The 18,468-nt window shown below is 58.6% G+C and overlaps 1 protein-coding gene across 2 annotated transcripts; it reads left to right on the forward strand.

The window, feature by feature from the left end:
- The first annotated feature begins 1,448 nt into the window (after positions 1-1,448).
- On the forward strand, positions 1,449-14,546 carry SKOR1 (SKI family transcriptional corepressor 1). 2 transcript variants are annotated; one of them, XM_087704391.1, is made up of 9 exons: positions 1,449-1,584; positions 3,269-5,277; positions 7,116-7,206; positions 7,696-7,803; positions 9,952-10,023; positions 11,444-11,518; positions 12,606-12,680; positions 12,781-12,846; positions 13,799-14,546. In XM_087704391.1, exons 2-9 carry the CDS (start codon positions 3,292-3,294, stop codon positions 13,894-13,896), a joined length of 2,571 nt encoding a protein of 856 aa, XP_087560517.1. In that variant the 5' UTR covers positions 1,449-1,584; positions 3,269-3,291; the 3' UTR covers positions 13,897-14,546. The 2 variants fall into 2 exon arrangements, with proteins under 2 accessions (XP_087560517.1, XP_087560518.1); XM_087704392.1 differs by lacking the exon at positions 1,449-1,584 and having other exon boundaries at positions 3,138-5,277.
- The last annotated feature ends 3,922 nt before the right edge of the window (positions 14,547-18,468 follow it).

Here is an 18,468-nt window from a genome sequence, read left to right on the forward strand (position 1 = left end):
TTACTTCCCCCTCCCCCCCCCGTGAGAAATTTTCCGATGAAAGAGGCGGCTCTCCCCGACGGAGGGACCGGCCAGCTCTTTTGACCTGCCGCCTTCAATGTTGTAGTTGACGCTGCTTTGATTTCCCTGCCAGCTTCGCCAGTGAGCCAAGCGGGGAAGGAAGGGGAAATGGATCCCGTTCTTCTCGGGGAGGGAAAGATTTCTTTCACCAAGATTCCGGGCATCTACGAAGCTGCTCCCCTCCCGGGGATTTGCTTATAGGGCAAATAGTAAATAGGCCAATTTTAGAGCTGCCCCCAAATATTAATCCTTCAACCATCGCTTAGGACTGGCCGGCGGGGGCGGGGAGGGGGGTAGGAGAAGCGCGTCTTGCCAGCAGCCCGGATTCAAGGAGTTCACTCCCCTCACCCTTCGTTTGAGTCGCCCTGCACCTAGTCCTCAACTGAACTCCCGACCAGGCTGCCCCCTCCATCCCTCGCTCCAGACCCCCGAGAAATCGCCTGCGGGTCTGGGAGCCGTTCAAGGTGCGGGGTGGGGGCGGTGATGGGAATTACCCTCATTTATAAAAAGGAGGGGAGAAAAAAGGAAAACGGAAAAATAAACGAATAAGACCGTGAACGGCGGTTGGTCTACAGCGCCTGTGACTTGTAAAAAAAAATGCGGGGCCAGCGGGGCAGAGACCCACCTGCTGGAGAGGCCGAATCCCGCTGGAGTCCCAGAGAAGCCAGTCTTGGCCCCCGTCTTGTTGGGCTCCCCACTTTCATTGCCCCTCCCCATATTTTCATTTGCAACACAAATGAAAATAGGTTTGGTTGTAGAAATGGACTGGGGGGGTGCTTAAGCGCCCCTCCGTCGACGGACTTCCCCGAGGCCTCGCTTCCCGTCTCTTGCCCTTTAAGAAAGGCTCGACCCAGTCTCAGGCGGCGGGGGGAGCACAGGAAGCTTCGCGCGTTCGATCCCGGGCAGTGGTGTGTGTGAGGCGGGCTGGATCGAGGCTCCTTCAGTGGGTCAGGCTAAGGAAAAGGAAAGGTGTGCAGCCAGCGGGGACTCCTACCTTCTCGCTGCCGGCGGCTCCTTGCTGCGCGCTTCCTCTTCTCCTCCTCTTCCTCCTCCTCCCCCCCATGCTACCCCTCCTCCCGCCAGCAATCTGTCTTTTCTTAAGGAAGCCCATCTGCCTTTGGATTGACTGCCCACCGGATGATTGACAGGCGTCCCGGCGGCGTTTCGCGCAACGGTGCTAAGTGGGTGTTGCCCGCCCGCCTGGCTGAGAGTTGCGCTGCCGGCGGATCAGAGGGAGCAGCGGCTCCAAGGAAGGCTGGGACCCGCCCGCCTCCGCCTCCTCCTCCTCTTCCCCCCGCCTCCTGCCTTTCTCCCCCCTCCTTCTTTTTTTCCTTTTTTTAAAGCCGAGCCATGCGGTCAACCGCCCGCCCGCCTCGCCAAAGCCGTGGACTGAGGCGACGGGCGGGAGACCGCCAGGAAGAAGCTCCATGAAAGGCGCCGCCGCCGCGGCCGGAGCCTTCGTCGCCGCGCCACTGCCAGGCTCGCCTGTGGATCTGGGCGAGTGAGAAGCCCCCGCCGCCGCCGGTAAGCCAGCAGGCACAACTGGGGGGGGGGGGTCCCCTTCTTCCTCGCCCCTGCCGCGATCCCCGCTCGGCGCTGGGAGGCTTTCGGGAGATCCGGGAATCACTCCCGGACGGTGAAGACAGCCTCCCTTTGGCGGCGGCGGTTCCCGGGACTAAGGGAGGTTTTCCTGTCTGCCTCCCCCTTTCCGCTCCTTTACCCCTTTCTAAGGATGCCTCGCATAGCTGGACAAGCTTTAGTTTCCTTTGATTTCGTTGCTCCCGTCTCAGAAGAGCTGCTCCTTTTCTGCTTTTGCGCCAGGCTTTCAAAGCTGCGCCGGGTGACTTTTTCCAAGGGGCAAAACGAGGATTCGAACATAAATTCCCTGCATGACATTCTCTTTGCGTAGAGATCTGATTAGGAGCGCCAGGGCCCTCGCCCCGCAGGGATGCGCCCCCTTTTAATAGAGGTCTCCTTGGGGGAACCTGCCCGGTGTTGATTAGGCTTGGGCGCCTTTGCTGTGAGGTTTGGGGCGAGGGGTCAGGAGGAGGAGGCGGGCGAGGCTTGGACGGCGCTGGGCTGCTCCTGCCGAAGGACAGAAAACGAAGTTTGGGTCCCCGTTTGAGAGCGGCAGAAAGGCTGGGCCGATTGTCCGTAATTCCCCCAGAGCTGCACTTTAATCCCGGCCTCCGGGTCTTCTGGGCTGCCGGAGGAGACTTTCAGTGGCGCTTAAGGAGGCTTTGGCGTCTCCCGAAAGGTATAAGAGGAGCGGCGGGGACGGATTAGCCACGGCGGCTCACCCACTTTTCGACCTGGCCCTTCATCCGATTTAGAGCCGAGAAAGTTGGAAAAGAGGAAGCAGGGAGGAAATGAGAGGAAAGCGCAGGATCGGCTCCCCGGCTGCCAGCTGAGTTGAGAACCGCCGCGGTTGTTGCTCCTTTTGGTCCGGCTGGGCTCGGCCGCGGACGGGGCGATCCTGGGGCAGGAGGGACCCGGGTTAAATGCCTCTTAACGCCACGTTAAGGCAGGATTAGCGGTAAGGCCGGCAGAACAGCCTGCTTCTGCTCTTAAGCCCCAGCGGGGCCGTCAAGGAGGGCGCCAGCACCGCTGGTTGACAAGCCGCCGGACGGCTCCCCGCGCGTGTAAATCCACCCCGAGACTCCCTCCGGGAAGCCTCCGTTTTCTCCCTCCCCCTCCCCCCACCCGCCGCACGAACAATGATCAGGATACCGGTGGTGGTTAAATTCAATTCGCGGTTTAGGATATTTTGATTTTTAAGGCATCTTTTGAAAAGGGGGCAAGAAAGCGGAAAGGAGGCACCGCAGCCAAGGAAAGGCCCTCTGGGAACACGCGCAAGCGTCCACTCCCCCAGTTAGAAGAGCTGGCCCGGGGGTGGGTGTGCTCTCCAGCGGCTTCTCCAAGGAACCCGGCCGGGAGCCTCGGTTCAGGCGGGCGCACTCCTTCCCCCGCCCCTCCGCCCGTTCTTCTCCTCCCGGAGAGCTTCCGAGGAAGACTCCCCGAGGGAGGGGGCGGCCTGGGCTGCGGCAGAGGCCCTTCCGCCGAAAGCGAGGCGGCAGGCCTGACCCCCGGCCCGGCCTAGGACGGAGAGGTCAGCCGGCCTCGGCTCCAGCCCTGCCTCCCCGGGGCCCAGTTGTCCAGTCGGCTGGTGCCTCGCTTAGCGCCTCTCCCGCTTCCCCCTTCTTTGCAGGGGTCCGGCCGCCTGCGGCAGAGATGGAGCCGCTGGCCGCCGCCAGTCAGCTGGGAGCGGGGCGCGAGTCTGGCTCCTCCTCCTCGTCCTCAGCTTCGTCCTCTTCCTCGTCCTCCCCTCACTCCAAGCAGGAGCTGCAGCCCTACGCCGGCTCCAGCCCTCTGAAGCCCAACCAGGTCGGGGAGACCTCCCTCTACGGCGTCCCCATCGTGTCGCTGGTCATCGACGGGCAGGAGCGCCTCTGCCTGGCGCAGATCTCCAACACGCTGCTCAAGAACTACAGCTACAATGAGATCCACAACCGTCGGGTGGCGCTGGGCATCACCTGCGTGCAGTGCACGCCGGTGCAGCTGGAGATCCTGCGCCGAGCCGGCGCCATGCCCATCTCCTCGCGCCGCTGCGGCATGATCACCAAGCGCGAGGCCGAGCGGCTCTGCAAGTCCTTCCTGGGCGAGCACAAGCCGCCCAAACTGCCCGAGAACTTCGCCTTCGACGTGGTGCACGAGTGCGCCTGGGGCTCCCGGGGCAGCTTCATCCCCGCGCGCTACAACAGCTCCCGCGCCAAGTGCATCAAGTGCAGCTACTGCAGCATGTACTTCTCGCCCAACAAGTTCATCTTCCACTCGCACCGCACACCCGACGCCAAGTACACGCAGCCCGACGCCGCCAACTTCAACTCCTGGCGCCGCCACCTCAAGCTCAGCGACAAGGGCGCCACCGACGACCTGAGCCACGCCTGGGAGGACGTCAAGGCCATGTTCAACGGCGGCACCCGCAAGCGGACCTTCTCCTTGCACGGCGGCGGCGGGGGCTCCTCGGCGGCGAAGAGCGCCCTGCACCCGCCTCCGTCCTCCCCGGCCGACCTGGCCCCCGTGCACAAGAGCCTGCGCTGCAGCGGAGGGGCCGACGAGCCTCCCGGGACGGAGCGGGGAGGGCTGGGCTTGCCTGCGGTGGCGCACGGCCCGGCCGCCGCCGCCGTACGAAGCTACCCGGTCATCCCGGTGCCCAGCAAAGGTTTCGGGATGCTGCAGAAGCTGCCCCCGCCGCTCTTCCCGCCGCCCTACGGCTTCCCCGCCGCAGCCTTCGGCTTGTGCCCCAAGAAGCAGGAGGACTCCCTGGGCGGGCCCGGCGGCGACCCCAGCAAGGCGGGAGCCCTGACGCAAGGCATGTTCTGGGCCCCGCCGCATCCGCAGCCGCCCCAGCCGCCGCCCCCGCCGCCCCAGCAACCCGGCGCTGGGGTCAAGGAGGGCGGTGTCTACCCCTCTTTCCCCATGTTCTGGCCGGCCTCCGGGAGCCTCCCAGTGCCGCCCTACCCCGCCCAGAGCCAAGCCAAAGCGGCCGCCACCGCCGTGGTGGTCGCCGCCGCCGCCGCTGCCGCAGCAGCAGCAGCAGCCGAACCGCTGGGGCTCCGAGGCCACGTGGAGCTGGAGGGCTCGGAGCCGTCTGGCAGCGAGCGGAGCAGCGCCACCCCGCAGGAGGGCTCCGGCGCCGCCGAGGCCGAGCGCTGCCCCAGCGCCCTTTCCAGAGCCGCCGCGGCCCTTGGGGAGGAGGAGCGCTCCGGCGACGAGGCCCTGCTGCCGCCCCTGCCGCTCCCCAGGAAGGGCAGCTACCTCTCGGCCTTCCGCCCGGTGGTGAAGGACGCAGAGAGCATCGCCAAACTCTACGGAACCAGGGAGGTTTATGGCGGCCCCCGGGGCTGCCCGGGCTACCTCTCCCCGGACTTCCTCAGCGAGGGCAGCTCCAGCTACCGCTCCCTCTCGCCCGGGAACGAGACGGCGGGAGAGCCGGACGTGGACGTGGAGTCGAACCGCTTCGCGGAGGACGAAGACGAGGAAGACGAGGCGCCGGGGGGAGACGTCCAGCACTCCCCGCCGCCGCCGCAGCTGCTCCTGCCCGAGGCGGACGAGTCTCTCGCAGCAGCCCCGGGGGGAGGCCTGGCGACGGCCGAGAAGGCGGCGGAAGCGGAGGAGAGTCCCTCGGAGAGGACCAGCAGCCGGGCTGGCTACGAGGTGCGTGGGGCAGTGGGAAGGGAATGGGGGAAAGGCAGGTCGGGTCAGACGAGGCGAAACAGGGCGCTTTGAAAGGAGCCTCGTGAAGGCTCTGTGAAGGGCGGTTGGAGGACGGGAGGAAGCCTCAAAACAGGGGAAAGGAGGGCAGCCGGGGATTCCTGCTGCTGGGGCAGGTGGAGGCCCGGTCAGGCCAGGCACTTTTCAGTGTCCGTAGAAAGATGCTTACCTGGCCTTCCTTCTATTCGGGGAGAGAGAGATGTGGGGCATCTCCTTTGGTTGGGTTGCAGCACCAGGCCAAGATCACATGGGGCATCCCTCCCTCCAAGCCCAACTATATCTGCTGGGCCCATAATCGGTTGTATGTGTGCTTGTGTGTGTATGTGTAGAGTCAGTGTGGACTTCTGTGACTTCATGGAGAAGTCCCTGCAGTTTTCTTGGCCATTTTTAGAGAGTTATTTGCCATTATCTCCTTCTTGGGGCTGAGAGAGAGAGAGTAACTGGTCCAAGGTCACCCAGCCCAAGGCAGGGCTAGAACTCACGGTCTCCTGCAGCCTGAACGACCACACCACATTGGTTTTCTGAGGCAAATTCTCCAGCAGTCTAATGAGAAACCACCCCGCCGCGTGCTACTTCCCCCAGACCTTGCCGAATTGGTGAATTTATTTCACCTTTCCATAGCGAGCGGCGTTTCAGCACCACGAACAGCTCCAGCCCCAGCCGGCCTCGAGAATCTGGAATGGGGACAGAGAAAGAGGGCCACCCAGAGCTCGCCCGGGGGAGACCTCGCAGCACACCGACTCTTCCCCTCCCCCAGCCTCTCTTTAAAATGCAGCTGCTTTTAATTGTTTTGCACGGAAAAAGCGAGGCAAAGCAATGGAGGCCTAGCTAATCTGAGGGGGAAGGCTGGGGGTCTGCTGGGGGTCTGCTGGGGACCGGTTCCAAAGCCTACCAGAGAGTTAGGCGAAGAGTAGCCGAGGGAGCAGAATAGTGCAGAGAACACCCAAGCAGGCTCAAGAGGGAAGGGCGAGAGGAGCGCCCGATCTATTGGGCATTTTGCAGTCCAGACAAACAAATCGGGGGCTTAAAAGGCCCTTAGGGGCTCTCCCACTTTGGGGCCTGACTACAGGATGGCGATGTCTGTCTGTCTTTCTGTGTGTGAGAAAGAAAGTTCTCCCCGCATCTGAACAGGAGCTCTTTCCTTTCCCTTAGCTCCGGGTGATTGGCACCCAAAGCGTAGCTATCCCAGCCTCTGTCCACAAGACGATCAGCTTCGAATGTCTGTTTCCATCGAATTTCCCGTTGTTCGCATTTGAACAGGGGAAATTGGGAGTCAGCTCCGTAGAACTAGAGAGTCTAAACCCGGATTTTACCTTGGAGCGGATTGAAATACGATTACTGGGGTTGGTAGTGGTGGTCACAAGGGTGGGGGGGATTTTAATACCGAAGGAGCTCTTCGGTTTGAAACTTCTTTTGGAGAAAGGTCCTTTTTTCTGGAGCACCAGCAGTATAATTAAGTCGGGCATTTGCTGGGCTAATCCACCCTTCCTAAAAGGGCAAGAAATTGAAGGTCGGTGGGTTTTTCTTTCCACTGAATTACGAGAAATGGCTCCCAGGCAAAGCGGAAGAGCACGTGGCCTCCAATTTCGCCTCTCTTTAAGCAGCGGAGTCTGAATTCGTTTTATTATGTTCTTGGATTCTCGGCCACGGTGGGATTTACGGGGGGGGGTGGGATTTCCTGCGCCCAAGCGCTACGAGTCCTGGGAAGCAAAGCTAAATTCTGATCGGCCGCTCAGTCAACGGCGTGTCGAGCCCAATTCTCCCTGTTTCTTCCTTTGCAGGCCTATCCTCCAGGGAGGGACGAGTGTCCGCCGGCGCTCAAAGCCGGAGGCCCACCCATCACTCCCTACCACTGCGCCCCAGACAAAAACGGTACGAATAAGCCGCAAGAAGGACAGCTCGGGGCTGGGCGGGAGGGGGGAAACGGGGTTGCTCAGGGAAGCCCTGGGTCCGGACACCAGACCTCTTCCAGGGGCCCTTTCGTCCTCAACGGGCTTCCCGCTAGAGTTGGCATCCTTGGGGAAGCGGGGGTCTTTCAGGACTAACCCCCGCCCCTCCATGGTCGATGAGGTTTTCTTGATTCTGGTCTGTCGTGGACGATTTTGCCTTTATTTTAAGGGGGGAGCGCCCCCCCTTACTAGTCTTGCGGAGCCCGGACCTTACCACGAATTCCCTCGTAGCTTATGGGGCAGTAGCTTATGGGGAGAAGGGCGAGGCGGGCCGGGGGGGAGTTCAGGGTTCCTGGAACGGCGTGGAGTTCCTTCCCAGGGCAGCGATGAGTTCTTCCTCGGCCTCAATGCGGTGGCTGAGGCGGGCTCCGGGCGAGCTCGATGTCCTGAAAAGTGCTTCCTTGGTTCCAAGACCCAGAGCACGAAGACAATCACTCGGCCGCAGAGGATCTGGAGAGCAAGAAAACCTCCCCGAAGCAAAGAAGCGTCTCGCAGCCCAGCCCGACTCACGCCGAGCGAGGTAAAGGGGCGGCTCCTGATGGGCCCTTTGCAGAATGCCAGATTGACCCCGGGGGTACTTGGGGGGCAGAAACGCCGAAGACAGCAGCCAAGGCGGGACTAGAGGGCGAGACTAATAAAGTTTTAACAGGTATTATGGCAAAGGCGCAGCCAACAAACCGAGTTAATTGAAAATAGAAAACTAGGTTCAGTTAAGCGCAGACCGAATTCAGCCATCGAAGGCCAAGACCCCGAGACCGGCCCCCAAGCGGCTGCGGAGACTTTTCTGCAGCCTGACACCCGTGTTCCGGCTAGAAGGGGGAGGGCAGACATTCGCTTCCTGGGAAGGAAACTCTGCTTAAGGGCTCTCGACAGTGTGCGTGGGGGAAAGGGAGAGTAGTGGGGGAGGCAGGTCCCAAGGTTATTAAAGGACTTCCAGTTCCATTGACTACGCTGTCGGGGAATGATGGGAGATGTAGTCTTAGGGTATCGGAATCGTCCTACTGACCATCTAAATTCCCTGGATCGAAGCACTTGCTCGCCTGCGTATTCCGCGGGGCTTTAACCGCAGCAAGTACCCTGCGATGGCCGAAGGACAAGCGGGGGTGGGGTGGGGGGAGAGAACTGCAGGGATCCATCCTGTAGAGATTCAGCCCTTTGGTATCAGTTCGGTCGAGCAAAACGGCCGCCCATCTTCGAAACAGGCGATCTCCCGCCCTCTATTTCGATGGGGGGGGGGAGGCGAAGGCGAGGCTCTGCTGAGTCAAATCAGGTGACTGGAAGGGGCTCTCCGGGCCAGGCCGCCTGACACCCACCTCGCTGCTCTATCATTCCGGCGGCCCAGTTTCGAGCCCGCATTCGCCAGATGTTGAGGGTGGTTGCGACCTTGGCGCCTTCTACCTTCCGACGGTGCCAGTCCGGTTTTCGCAGCAGCGCCTTTGAATTTATTATATTTTATTATATTTCTATGCCGCCCTTTCCCCAGAAGGGACTCCCTTCCTCGAGGGAAGCCAGTTCTCTGTTCTGGGTGCGCCAAAGAGACCAAGGGCGGCAGCGGGTGGGCGGGAGGCCACTGGCCATCCTAGTGGTCTTGGTTGGCCGCCTCTGCTGCCGCGGGGCCCTTCAGGACCTTCCCTAGTCGAGGAAGTTCCGTTCTTTGCCGGGAGCTTTGCGCCCTTTGACAGTAGAGGAATCCTGGATGCGCGCCGAGCTATTCCTGCCTGCAGTTTCCCCGAAGTGGTCTCCTTGGTAGCCCAGACAGCGCTCCTTACCTGCTCCTTGCATTCGGAGTCTTCCCGCCTGCAACTTTCCTGGTCTGCGGTGAGGTCCAAAGGCGTCTCCTTTATGGCTGTGACATTGGCCCACGGGGGTTGGGAGTCCTTGGGAGAAGCGGCCTCTGAGAGCAGAAACCCCTGAACTGAGGGGCGCCGCGGATCAAACGTGCTCTTGCCGGATTGCCCTCCTCCGCCACCTCCTCTCATCAGTTCGCGGCAGGAAGGGAAACCGAGTCCCGCAGCACATTTCGAAAGCGGGGGAGCGAGGCGCCCGGGAGCTGAAATAGGATGAAGGGTGATTTGTTCTGACAGGTGTCACTGAATCTGCGGCTCCTGAGACTCGTTCTAGAATCCAGAATAGTTTCTTCGTTTTATCCTGCTTTTATAGACTGCCACATCATCGGCGTTTCCTCGAGCCAAATGGCAAAGTTATTTAAAGCCTTACAAACGAAAACAAAAAAACAAATCAGCAAGAGAAAGGGTAAAATTCCTTTAATAGGATTTAGCAAAATCAAAGGTTCGAATGTAGCACCTATTAGCATAAACAACTGCAAGCAAAGCCAGGGAGAGTAAGCAAAATAAAGGCCGAATTCGGTTCTCCAGGAGACATTAGGCCTGCTGGGGACACGGGACGAGCGGGGGAGAGGCCTAGGCTCATGTGAATGGATCCATACTAATTTCACCTGAAGCTACAGCCTTCCTACAAAGATTTCCCATTCTGAGCCCTGGGAAGGCAAAGGGCGCTGGTCGAATGTGCCTCTCCGGGACCTCCTGACCCTGCCGGGGGGGGGGCGTTTCCTGGCCCTGCCAAAGCGGTTTTGTCCCTGGGTGGGGGGAGGAGCGGGAAAGGGGCCCAGGCCAGGACCGAATTTCGGGATTTCTCTCCTTTCTTCTAGGTGAGGAAATGACCATCCTCGACGTCACCGGGACTCCGTTGGGAGAGAAGGACCTGGGCGCTCTGGCGAGAGGTAAGGGCGTTGGGCCTTGGGACGGAGGCAGCCCCCGGGAGCGCCAGCCATGTGCGCGGCGGTTCCTCTGAAGACACCGGAGGGAAGCCGCTTCTCCTCTGGGCAGCTTCCTTGCCTCTCTGCAAGGCAGGCCATCGCGGGAGGCTACACCTTCCAAACCAGAGGGCGGAGAAGGAATCTTTTCTAAAGGATTCGGCGCAATTCCGCTTTTGCGCTCCGCCTTAAGCGTTTGCACCAAGGAAGCAGCAGGACATTCCCTGTCCCGGAGGCATCCATTTGTCCGCCTAAATGACGGGCTCAATCCAGGTCCCTCCTCCGCATTTGAGTTCGGAAGCTTTCTGTTGCAAAGGCTCTTGGCTTCTGACCTCATAAAGCTAAGTCAGGCTCAGGCTTTGGATAGAAGACCACCAGGAGATCTGTGAAATTTAGGATCTCGACAAAACACCCCACAAGAAAACTGCCGTAGCTGGGATATGCCCCTGAAGTCATCCGAAATCGGACTGAAGTGAAGGGTTGGTTTTTTTTTTTTAAAGGAATTTGGCATTTCTACAGCTCTTTGGCTGCCCCGGTTTAAGGGTGGAGGCAAAGCGTGAGAAAAGTAGGTTGCCAAAGGGCTGTGTGCCTGTTTTGCACGTCTCAGAGTAGGGCACAATGGGGGTTTCTGCAGGACGTGGATGGTAAGACGGATTTGCAGGGGTTCTCAGGAGGCACTTGGGGTGGCTGGTCCCAACGGTTCTTGCAGCTCCAGGGTGGAAAGGAAGTTGGCAGCTGAGGCCTCCTGGAAATGTTGTCTTTGGGGGGGGGGGGTTATCTATTGTTCTAATCAGGAATGTCCGGAGGGGGCAGCCTTTGGATTCGGATTGTCCTACCAGGTGCAGATGAAGGGCAGACCTCTTCAGTTACTTCTTCCTGGAATACAGTTTGCCTTTAAAAGGACTCCCCAAAAGCCCAGGAGAAGAAAAGAGGAAATCTTCTTTCACGAAGATCTTCTAGCTATCCTGTCTAGAGAGAATCCTAGGCAAAAGTCCCTCCCCAAGAGAGTTGGGCTCCTGGGAGTTTCAATCATTTGGAAGGGAACTGGCACTGCTTTTTTTTGGGGGGGGGGAATCCTCTCTTTAAGAACCTAGCCTACAGCTCCAGCATCTACAGGTGGTCTCCCATCCTTGCTCGAGATCAGCTGAGGTCAGCTGACTGTGTGTGTTTGTGTGTTTGCGCCTGTGTGTGTGCAAATAAACAGATGTCAATATGCATCTCTTCAGGAAAGTGACAATTATATTTCCCCATTCATTGGAGGCGAGGCATTTCCAGCCTCCTCCATGGAAAGAGGCATCTATTTCAGGGACCCCTTAGCAGATTTCCCTCACCCTGAACCCCCGCCCCCCAAACTGCCATTACTCTTCCTTTTCCCCTTCGCCAACAGACGAGCTGCAAAGGCTCCTCCTGGAGCAGATGGATCTCAGGAAGAAATTGGAGCGGGAATTCCAGAGTCTCAAAGGTACCTTCCGCCGCTTCCTCTCGCGCTCTGTCCAGAAGACGCCGCCCCGCTTCAGGCTTGTTCCAAACGGCTCCTGAGGCCTGCGCCGGGCGGCACCGAGCCTGGCTGCCAGGTTGCGAAAAGGGGAGAGGGAGGGAAGCCCCGGGGGCGGAAAGGCCTCCGCTTCTTGGCCTTCTGCTTGTTCCCTGGGCGAAGACCAACGAAAGCCAAGGAAGAGCGGGGAGCAGAAGGGAACACGAGCCCGTCCCGCCCCCGATGGAGGCGGTGGGGCCTCCCACTCACCCTGGACGACCCGCGACTGAGGGCCGGCGCAATCGAGCGCCGCCTTCCCACCTGCTAAGCCTTGGTTCAGCACCGGGCAAAGCCCCGCTCCTTAATTTGGTCCGAATTTCCAATAACCAATTTCGCTGTATTTAAGTACAATGACAATAAAGATTATACATGCTAATGTCCTGAGCTGGGCCGTCCAGAAAATGGGCTCCTACCCAGTTCAAGCATCCTGGCTCCCCGTTGGACTTCTTTGGAGCGGAACCACGAGACCCCCTCTTGCCCCCCAAGACAACTAGGGGAGGCGGTCTCCTGAGGGATCGCCCCTCCCTCCTGGACAGGACCCCCAAAGGAGGCTCCGATGGGGAAGGGCCGGGAAGATTCAGACTTCCCACCAGGACTGGTAACCGAGGGGTTTGCTGTCAAGGAAAAAGGGAGTTCCAGTTTCCGGACTGCGGCTTTCCCGACCGTTGAAGTCCGGGGAGGAACAACGGCCGGCAGCGGCGGGGCCTGAGAAACCCTCCAGGCTTCCCACTTTGCAGGTCGGGGCTCTGGCGCTCCTCGGAATGGCTTCCGAAGACCGTCCTGCCCCGCTGCCGGCCGTCGTTCCAGGCAGCCCGGCTTTAGCTGTAGGGCGGGTGGGCCCCGGGGAGAGGCGGCCTGCTTGACCCTCCCAAACGGAAGCAGGTCGTGGGCTCCGCGGGTTCCGATGACTCGGACTCGCAGCCGGAGAAGCTCCGCGGGAGGCTTCCCTCTGCCCGGCCTGCGGGCTGCCTGCCGCCTCTTTCCGACGCCCCCTCCTCCTCCTCGCTGCCTGCAGATAACTTCCAGGACCAGATGAAGCGCGAGCTGGCCTACCGGGAGGAGATGGTGCAGCAGCTGCAGATCGTGCGGGGTGAGGAAGGGCGGCGGGCCGGGGGGGGCGTTGGGGCGGGGGGCACATAAAGAGGCCGCTCCCTTGCTGGCCCCGCCCGAGCTGTTCTTGTCCCCCTCAGATACCCTGTGCAACGAGCTGGACCAGGAACGGAAGGCCCGCTACGCCATTCAGCAGAAGCTCAAAGGTGGGTGTCTCTCCACGGGCGCCTTGCAGGGCACGAAGAAGCTGGCACAAATGGCTCCCCCGCCATGCCAAGGGGCCTAATGTGGTAGCTAAGCTACCCGCGCCCTCCGGCAGAACGAATCGGCCCTGAGCAGCGGTGAGGCTTCTACCTGTACCTTGGGGCACCTGCCGGGCCCTTGACTTCCCTGCTGGCGATGCGGTTGGGCAAGGAAACCCCAACTGCAAGAAAAGAGCCAAACTGACAGAGCCCCCAAGGGCCCCCATTTCGTTCTGTTTATTAACCAGCTTAAGCCTCTGGCGCAGAAACAGCTGTAAGATTTTTTTTTGGCTGGAGGGGGGAGGCCCGTTAACAAATCTCTCTCACTCCCCGCAGAAACGTTGTCAAATCGTTCAGGACAGGGTTATTTTAGGGACCCCCCTCTTTACAACTTGTTTTGGGGGCCACACTAGATTTGCCCCTCCTGGGACTTGCCGCCTTTTGCAGCCCTTCCTCCTCCGCCCCGTTGGTTGGGAGAGGCTCCGCTCAGGAATTGCGCTCTAGGAGACCGTTTGGCCCAACTTTAGACAGGAGGCGAATCCCATTAGAGGAGCATTTATGCCCGGCTCAGAAGTTGCGCGGTGGCCGCAGGATACGACCAAAATGGTCACCTTGGCTTTTTTGGCTACAGCCTCCCTAAACTTGGAGACAACCCTGCATGTGGCTGATCTCGTTAGAGCCTGAATGGGCCGCCTCTAGGAGGCCCCGGCCATTGGCCGGATCCTCCATTCCTTTCGCCGGACTGCTAGAAATTGGCCTCCTGAGGAGCGGCTTTTCCGGGGAACGGCGGCGGCGGGGGGGGGCGGGCAGGGCGAGTGTCTTGCTGGGCGGGCCTCCTCCTGGGCCGAGAGGAGCGCGGGGGCTCGTGCCGCTTGGAGTGACGGCCCCTCTTCCTTTTCTGTCGCTTCCCCCGCAGAGGCCCACGATGCGCTGCACCACTTTTCCTGCAAGATGCTGACTCCTCGCCACTGCGCCGGCAACTGCTCCTTCAAGCCTCCCTTGTTGCCCCAGTGAGGCCCTCCAGCCCCTCCCTCCCTCCGGAGAGTCCTTGGACGGGGAGGGGCGTCGCCGAGATTCGAGGTCTGTCCGGATCCAGCAGAGACTCGTGTAAATAGACCCAGGAGAAGCGCAGTCCGAGGGATTTCCTCCCGGTCGTGTAAATAGAAGTTGCGCCGGATTGGATCGGGACCTCGAACACTGCCGAAGGGCCGGACGGAGAGGGCGGAAGGGCAGACCCAGCCGGCTCGCGGGGCCCGGGGCTAGGGTCTTTCTCCACCCCCCCTACCCCACCCCACTGCGCCGTCGTCGCTTCCCCCCAGCTGGGGGCCGGGGGTCTCGCTCCGGGGTCCCTCCGAGGGGCGACGTGCAATGGCTCGCAGTAGTTGCGTCCCCTCCTTCCCGGCTCCCACCTGCGTCGAGTTTTTTTCATCGATCTGTTTGGGGCTCCGTTGGCGGCCTCTGTTTCCTTCCCTCCCGCAAACGGTCGATGCAGCACAGCACTTTATAGGCGGGGCGGCCGCTGGCCCCAGCCGGCCTCGGGCGGCTCCCGAAGGGACCCGGAGGGTCAGCCCGCCCCTCGGAGCGGAGGGGGGTCTCACCCCGAGAAAACGCCCGCCTGCTGTCAGGTGGTCCCTGGACCCTCCCCGCTTTCCTGCCGTTTTAATAAAAACCGACTTTGAAAGAAAGCCCGGCGTCCCGTCAGTCGCCTCGGGAGCCCCCGCTTCAGCCGACCCACCGGGTCATTCGCCGCAGCCCGAGACCTCCGGTCCCTCGGGGGAGAAAACGCCCGGATGAAGAGGACGCCGGCTGGGGAGGACGCAGCCCCCGGTGAGGGTCAGGGTCAGGCACTGGCGCTCCGAGCCTAGTCAGACCCTCCCGCCTCTCCAGGCCGGCACCTCCGCCGGAGACCTTGCCCGCTTCTCTCCCGACACCGGATCCAAAGGAGCGGCGCCCCAGAGGCCGGGTCAAAGGGGGGTGGGTCCCGTGTGGGGCGCGGGGCTTTGCCTGGCCCAGTCCCGGAGTAGAGCTATCCTGGGCCACGCTTTCCTTTGGAGGCTGCCGGGCCGGTTCAGAGGGTCCGGCTTACAGGCTGGGACGCCCGTCAGGCTTGAGGTCTCCCCAAAAGGGAGGGGGTATTGCCCCGAGACCTTCTGGGGCTCTCCTTCTCTTCCTCCGCCCTTTAGGCAGTTGCCGGGGTCTCCTTCGAGGTCCGGGACTGAAAGGGGCGCGTCTCTTCCTGGACAACTGTTGGATCTCTGCATTTCCGAGGGCCGAGGAAGGGGCTTCGGGTGGGCTACACTGATGGGGTTGCCTATGGGAGTTCCCTCCTCTAAGTGATGGGTGGTTGGGTAAGGTGATGATGGGGCAATGGAGAGCTCCAGGCGGAGGGTCACCCCGAGAAAGAGCTGGCTGCTACCATAACCTGGTGCTTTCCTCAAAAGGGGGCTGTAAAACAGGAAAAAGCTCCTCTTCCCTAGACAGAGAAGGAGTGGGGCTGCTGAGGGGTGGAAGGGCGGGATGCCCCAGAGCCCCAAATCTTTGTGGACTGTATTCAGGTTCTGCCCCTTTTGGGGGGGGGGGGCAAGGGAAAGGGCAGGAAAACCAGCCCTCCAGAGAAGGTGGGTGGGAGAGCAGACCGCATCAAGTGGGACCCTGATTTTGGAGCCAAGGCAGATGTGTGTTTTAAGGTTCAGCTGTTCACCTTGAGACTTTGGGTAAGAAGCAACAGTGGGATCTGAAGGAGAAAGGAGGAGGGCGCAAAGAACATGGCTGCACAGACAAACACCAGTCGGTTCTCCAAGTTTATCAGGTGAGCCCTTGATCATTTTGAGTTGTATTTCCCTGAGATCAGCAAGCAGGCAGAAACGGCTTCTTTGCTCACAACTTGGGAAATATCTTCCTATCAGGGCTGAGGAACGAATGCTCTGAAAACAACCTTCCCGGTTCGGCTGTCCCGAGTGGACCTTAATTTAATAATTAACTTGAACTAATGTGGGGTTCAAAGTGGGGCTGTGGTTGCTGTTGGACGTGACTCCTAGAGTTAAACCCATAGACCAGTGGTCTCCAACCTTGGCAACTTTAAGACCTGTGGACTTCAACTCCCAGAGTTCCTCAGCCAGCAAAGCTGGCTGAGGAACTCTGGGAGTTGAAGTCCACAAGTCTTAAAGTTGCCAAGGTTGGAGACCACTGCCATAGACCATGGGAGGCCATTCTCCTGCAGGCATCAGAATAGAATGGAGCTGGAAGGGAAAGGCTGCTGATAAGATGACCGGTGTGGTTCTTCATCCCACCCAATCCAGGTGAAGTCCAGCAGTTTAAAGTGGGTCACCTAAGAGCTGCTCTCTCTTCAACAGGAGAGAAGCAGAGGTAGATGGGCCTAGGACAGATGAGCAAAACAGAGAGGACCAAGAGGAATAGCCTTAGAAAAGAGAAAGTCACCCCGAGAGATCAATAGTGTGAGTGAATGAATGAATGAGTTGGAAGGGACCTTGAAAGGTCTTCTAGTCCAGCCCCATGTTCAAGCAGGAGAACCTACACTATTTCAGATAAGTGACTGTCTAGATTCTTCTTAAAAACCTCCACGGATGGAGCGCCCACGATTTCTGGAGGTAAGCTGTTCCACTGGTTAATTATCCTCACTTTAGGAAGCTTCTCCTTAGTTCCAGGTTCTCTCTTTGGTCAGTTTAAAAACCATTGTTTCTTGTCCTCTGGTGCTTTGGAGAATAAGTTGACCCCCCCTTTCTTCTTTGAGGTAGTCCCCAAGTTACAACTACTTGTTCAGTGACCGTCCAAAGTTACAAAGGAAATTTGTAACAAGCCCTTGGAGTTCCAGCCTCCCTGTGGTCATGTGATCTGGGTGCATGGCTTGTGATTAGGACATTGCAGCAAGTCCCAGTGATGTGATTGTGATTTCCAATGCTCCCTGCTGACTTTCTACAAGCAAAGCCAATGGGGAAGCTGCCAGGAGGTTGTTCTCGCTGCTCCTGTGCCTTCCTGTGCCCCATAGCACATTCCTACCTGTGGCATCCATGCAGCATGGTCCATACTCTGGAGCACTGATCTGTGGCAAACTCCACCCCCTATATAGCACCTGCCTGAACTCCAGAGTGCCCACTTGTAGCCTCTGCCTGCTTGCCCACGGGCTGCTTGCCTGGGACTCCCACCACTTCCTCCTTAATGATCTGCGTAATCCTCGGGTTATGATGGCAACCAGGACCGCCAGAATTGCCTTCACTAAGCAAAGCAGTCATGTGGTATCATGATTTATGACTGCATCACCAAGGGACAGAATTTGCAGCCCCGATGGCTGGTGTAACCTGAGGACTACCTGCATCTTTGGTGTATCTTTGGCATCCTTTTCTGACACACATTGGAGAAAAAGCTAGCCACAGAGGCCTCTAAAGGCCAAGTTGGGGATATCTTTGGGTTACAATTGTCAAAGTCAGAATTAATCAGCAAAGAATCTGGGTCAATTTGACAATTGGAAATAATTACTGGATGGATATAGATAACCGTGTTTGATTCCCTTAAGACTCCAAATAGGCGTATACTCCAAGAATGGCACTGGCTTCCCTCCCCTTTCTCAAGTGGGAGTTAGCAGAGATTATGCTTGTGTACTTGATAATTTAGGAATTTAATTGGCATTTGTAATGATTGCACTGCTATAGGGCTGAAATCTTTTCACTTCTCCCTGCCAAAACATTTCTCTCTCTCTCTTCTCTCTCTTTCTTTTTCATTCTTCCTTTGGCTTTGGGCACATTTGGTATTTGGAGAGCATGCTGTGGGCTTGTTTACAAAACGGCTGTGACATATACATATTGTAGGTGTGTATTGTGGTCACTGACCCAAATGCAACACTCAGCAGCATATGGAATGAAATAGGTCATTATTAGGTCTCTGAGGCAATTACTGTGTTTCTCTGAAAATAAGTCAGGGTCTTATTTTCTTTTGACCCCTGAAATAAGCACTTGGCCTTATTTTTGGGGAGGTCTTGATATTTTTGAGGTGCAGGAGGTGACAAGCGGGGTCACCTCATGGCTGTTGCTGTGTTGCAATATTTTCAGGGAGGGCTTATTTTTTGGGGAGGGATTATTTTAGCACATGAGCTCAAAAGCCCGATTGGGCTTATTCTCCGGGGAGGTCTTATTTGTGGGGAAAGAGGGTAAACAGACAGTGTCACAAAATTTGGCCATGTTCATAGAAATGGCATCATACTGGTTTGATAACAACGGTACATAGAATAAATCAGAATTGCCCTGGTATTTTACTAAATGAGAAGGGATCAATAGCAATAGCAATAGCAGTAGACTTATATACCGCTTCATAGGCCTTTCAGGCCTCTCTAGGCGGTTTATAGAGAGTCAGCATATTGCCCCCAACAATCTGGGTCCTCATTTTACCCACCTCGGAAGGATGGAAGGCTGAGTCAACCCTGAGCCGGTGAGATTTGAACCGCTGAACTGCTGATCTAGCAGTAGCCTGCAGTGCTGCATTTAACCACTGCGCCACCTTGAATATGCATTCAAGAACTACTATGGGGAGGCATTAAAGGTTTGCTAAAGCTTGCGTCCTCCAGAGCTTAGGGGC

The sequence above is a fragment of the Thamnophis sirtalis genome, unplaced genomic scaffold (assembly GCF_051295495.1).
Source record: "Thamnophis sirtalis isolate CommonGarterSnake01/CBP01778 unplaced genomic scaffold, rThaSir2_p1.2 scaffold_2, whole genome shotgun sequence".
Taxonomy (NCBI): Eukaryota; Metazoa; Chordata; class Lepidosauria; order Squamata; family Natricidae; genus Thamnophis; species Thamnophis sirtalis.

Excerpts from the sequence above, each read along its gene's own strand:
- SKOR1 (XM_087704391.1), top strand. The coding sequence starts at position 3,292 with ATGGAGCCGCTGGCCGCCGCCAGTCAGCTGGGAGCGGGGCGCGAGTCT. Across the intron at positions 12,681-12,780 it reads GCAGCTGCAGATCGTGCGGG|ATACCCTGTGCAACGAGCTG; the intron begins GTGAGGAAGGGC and ends TGTCCCCCTCAG. Across the intron at positions 12,847-13,798 it reads CATTCAGCAGAAGCTCAAAG|AGGCCCACGATGCGCTGCAC; the intron begins GTGGGTGTCTCT and ends CTTCCCCCGCAG.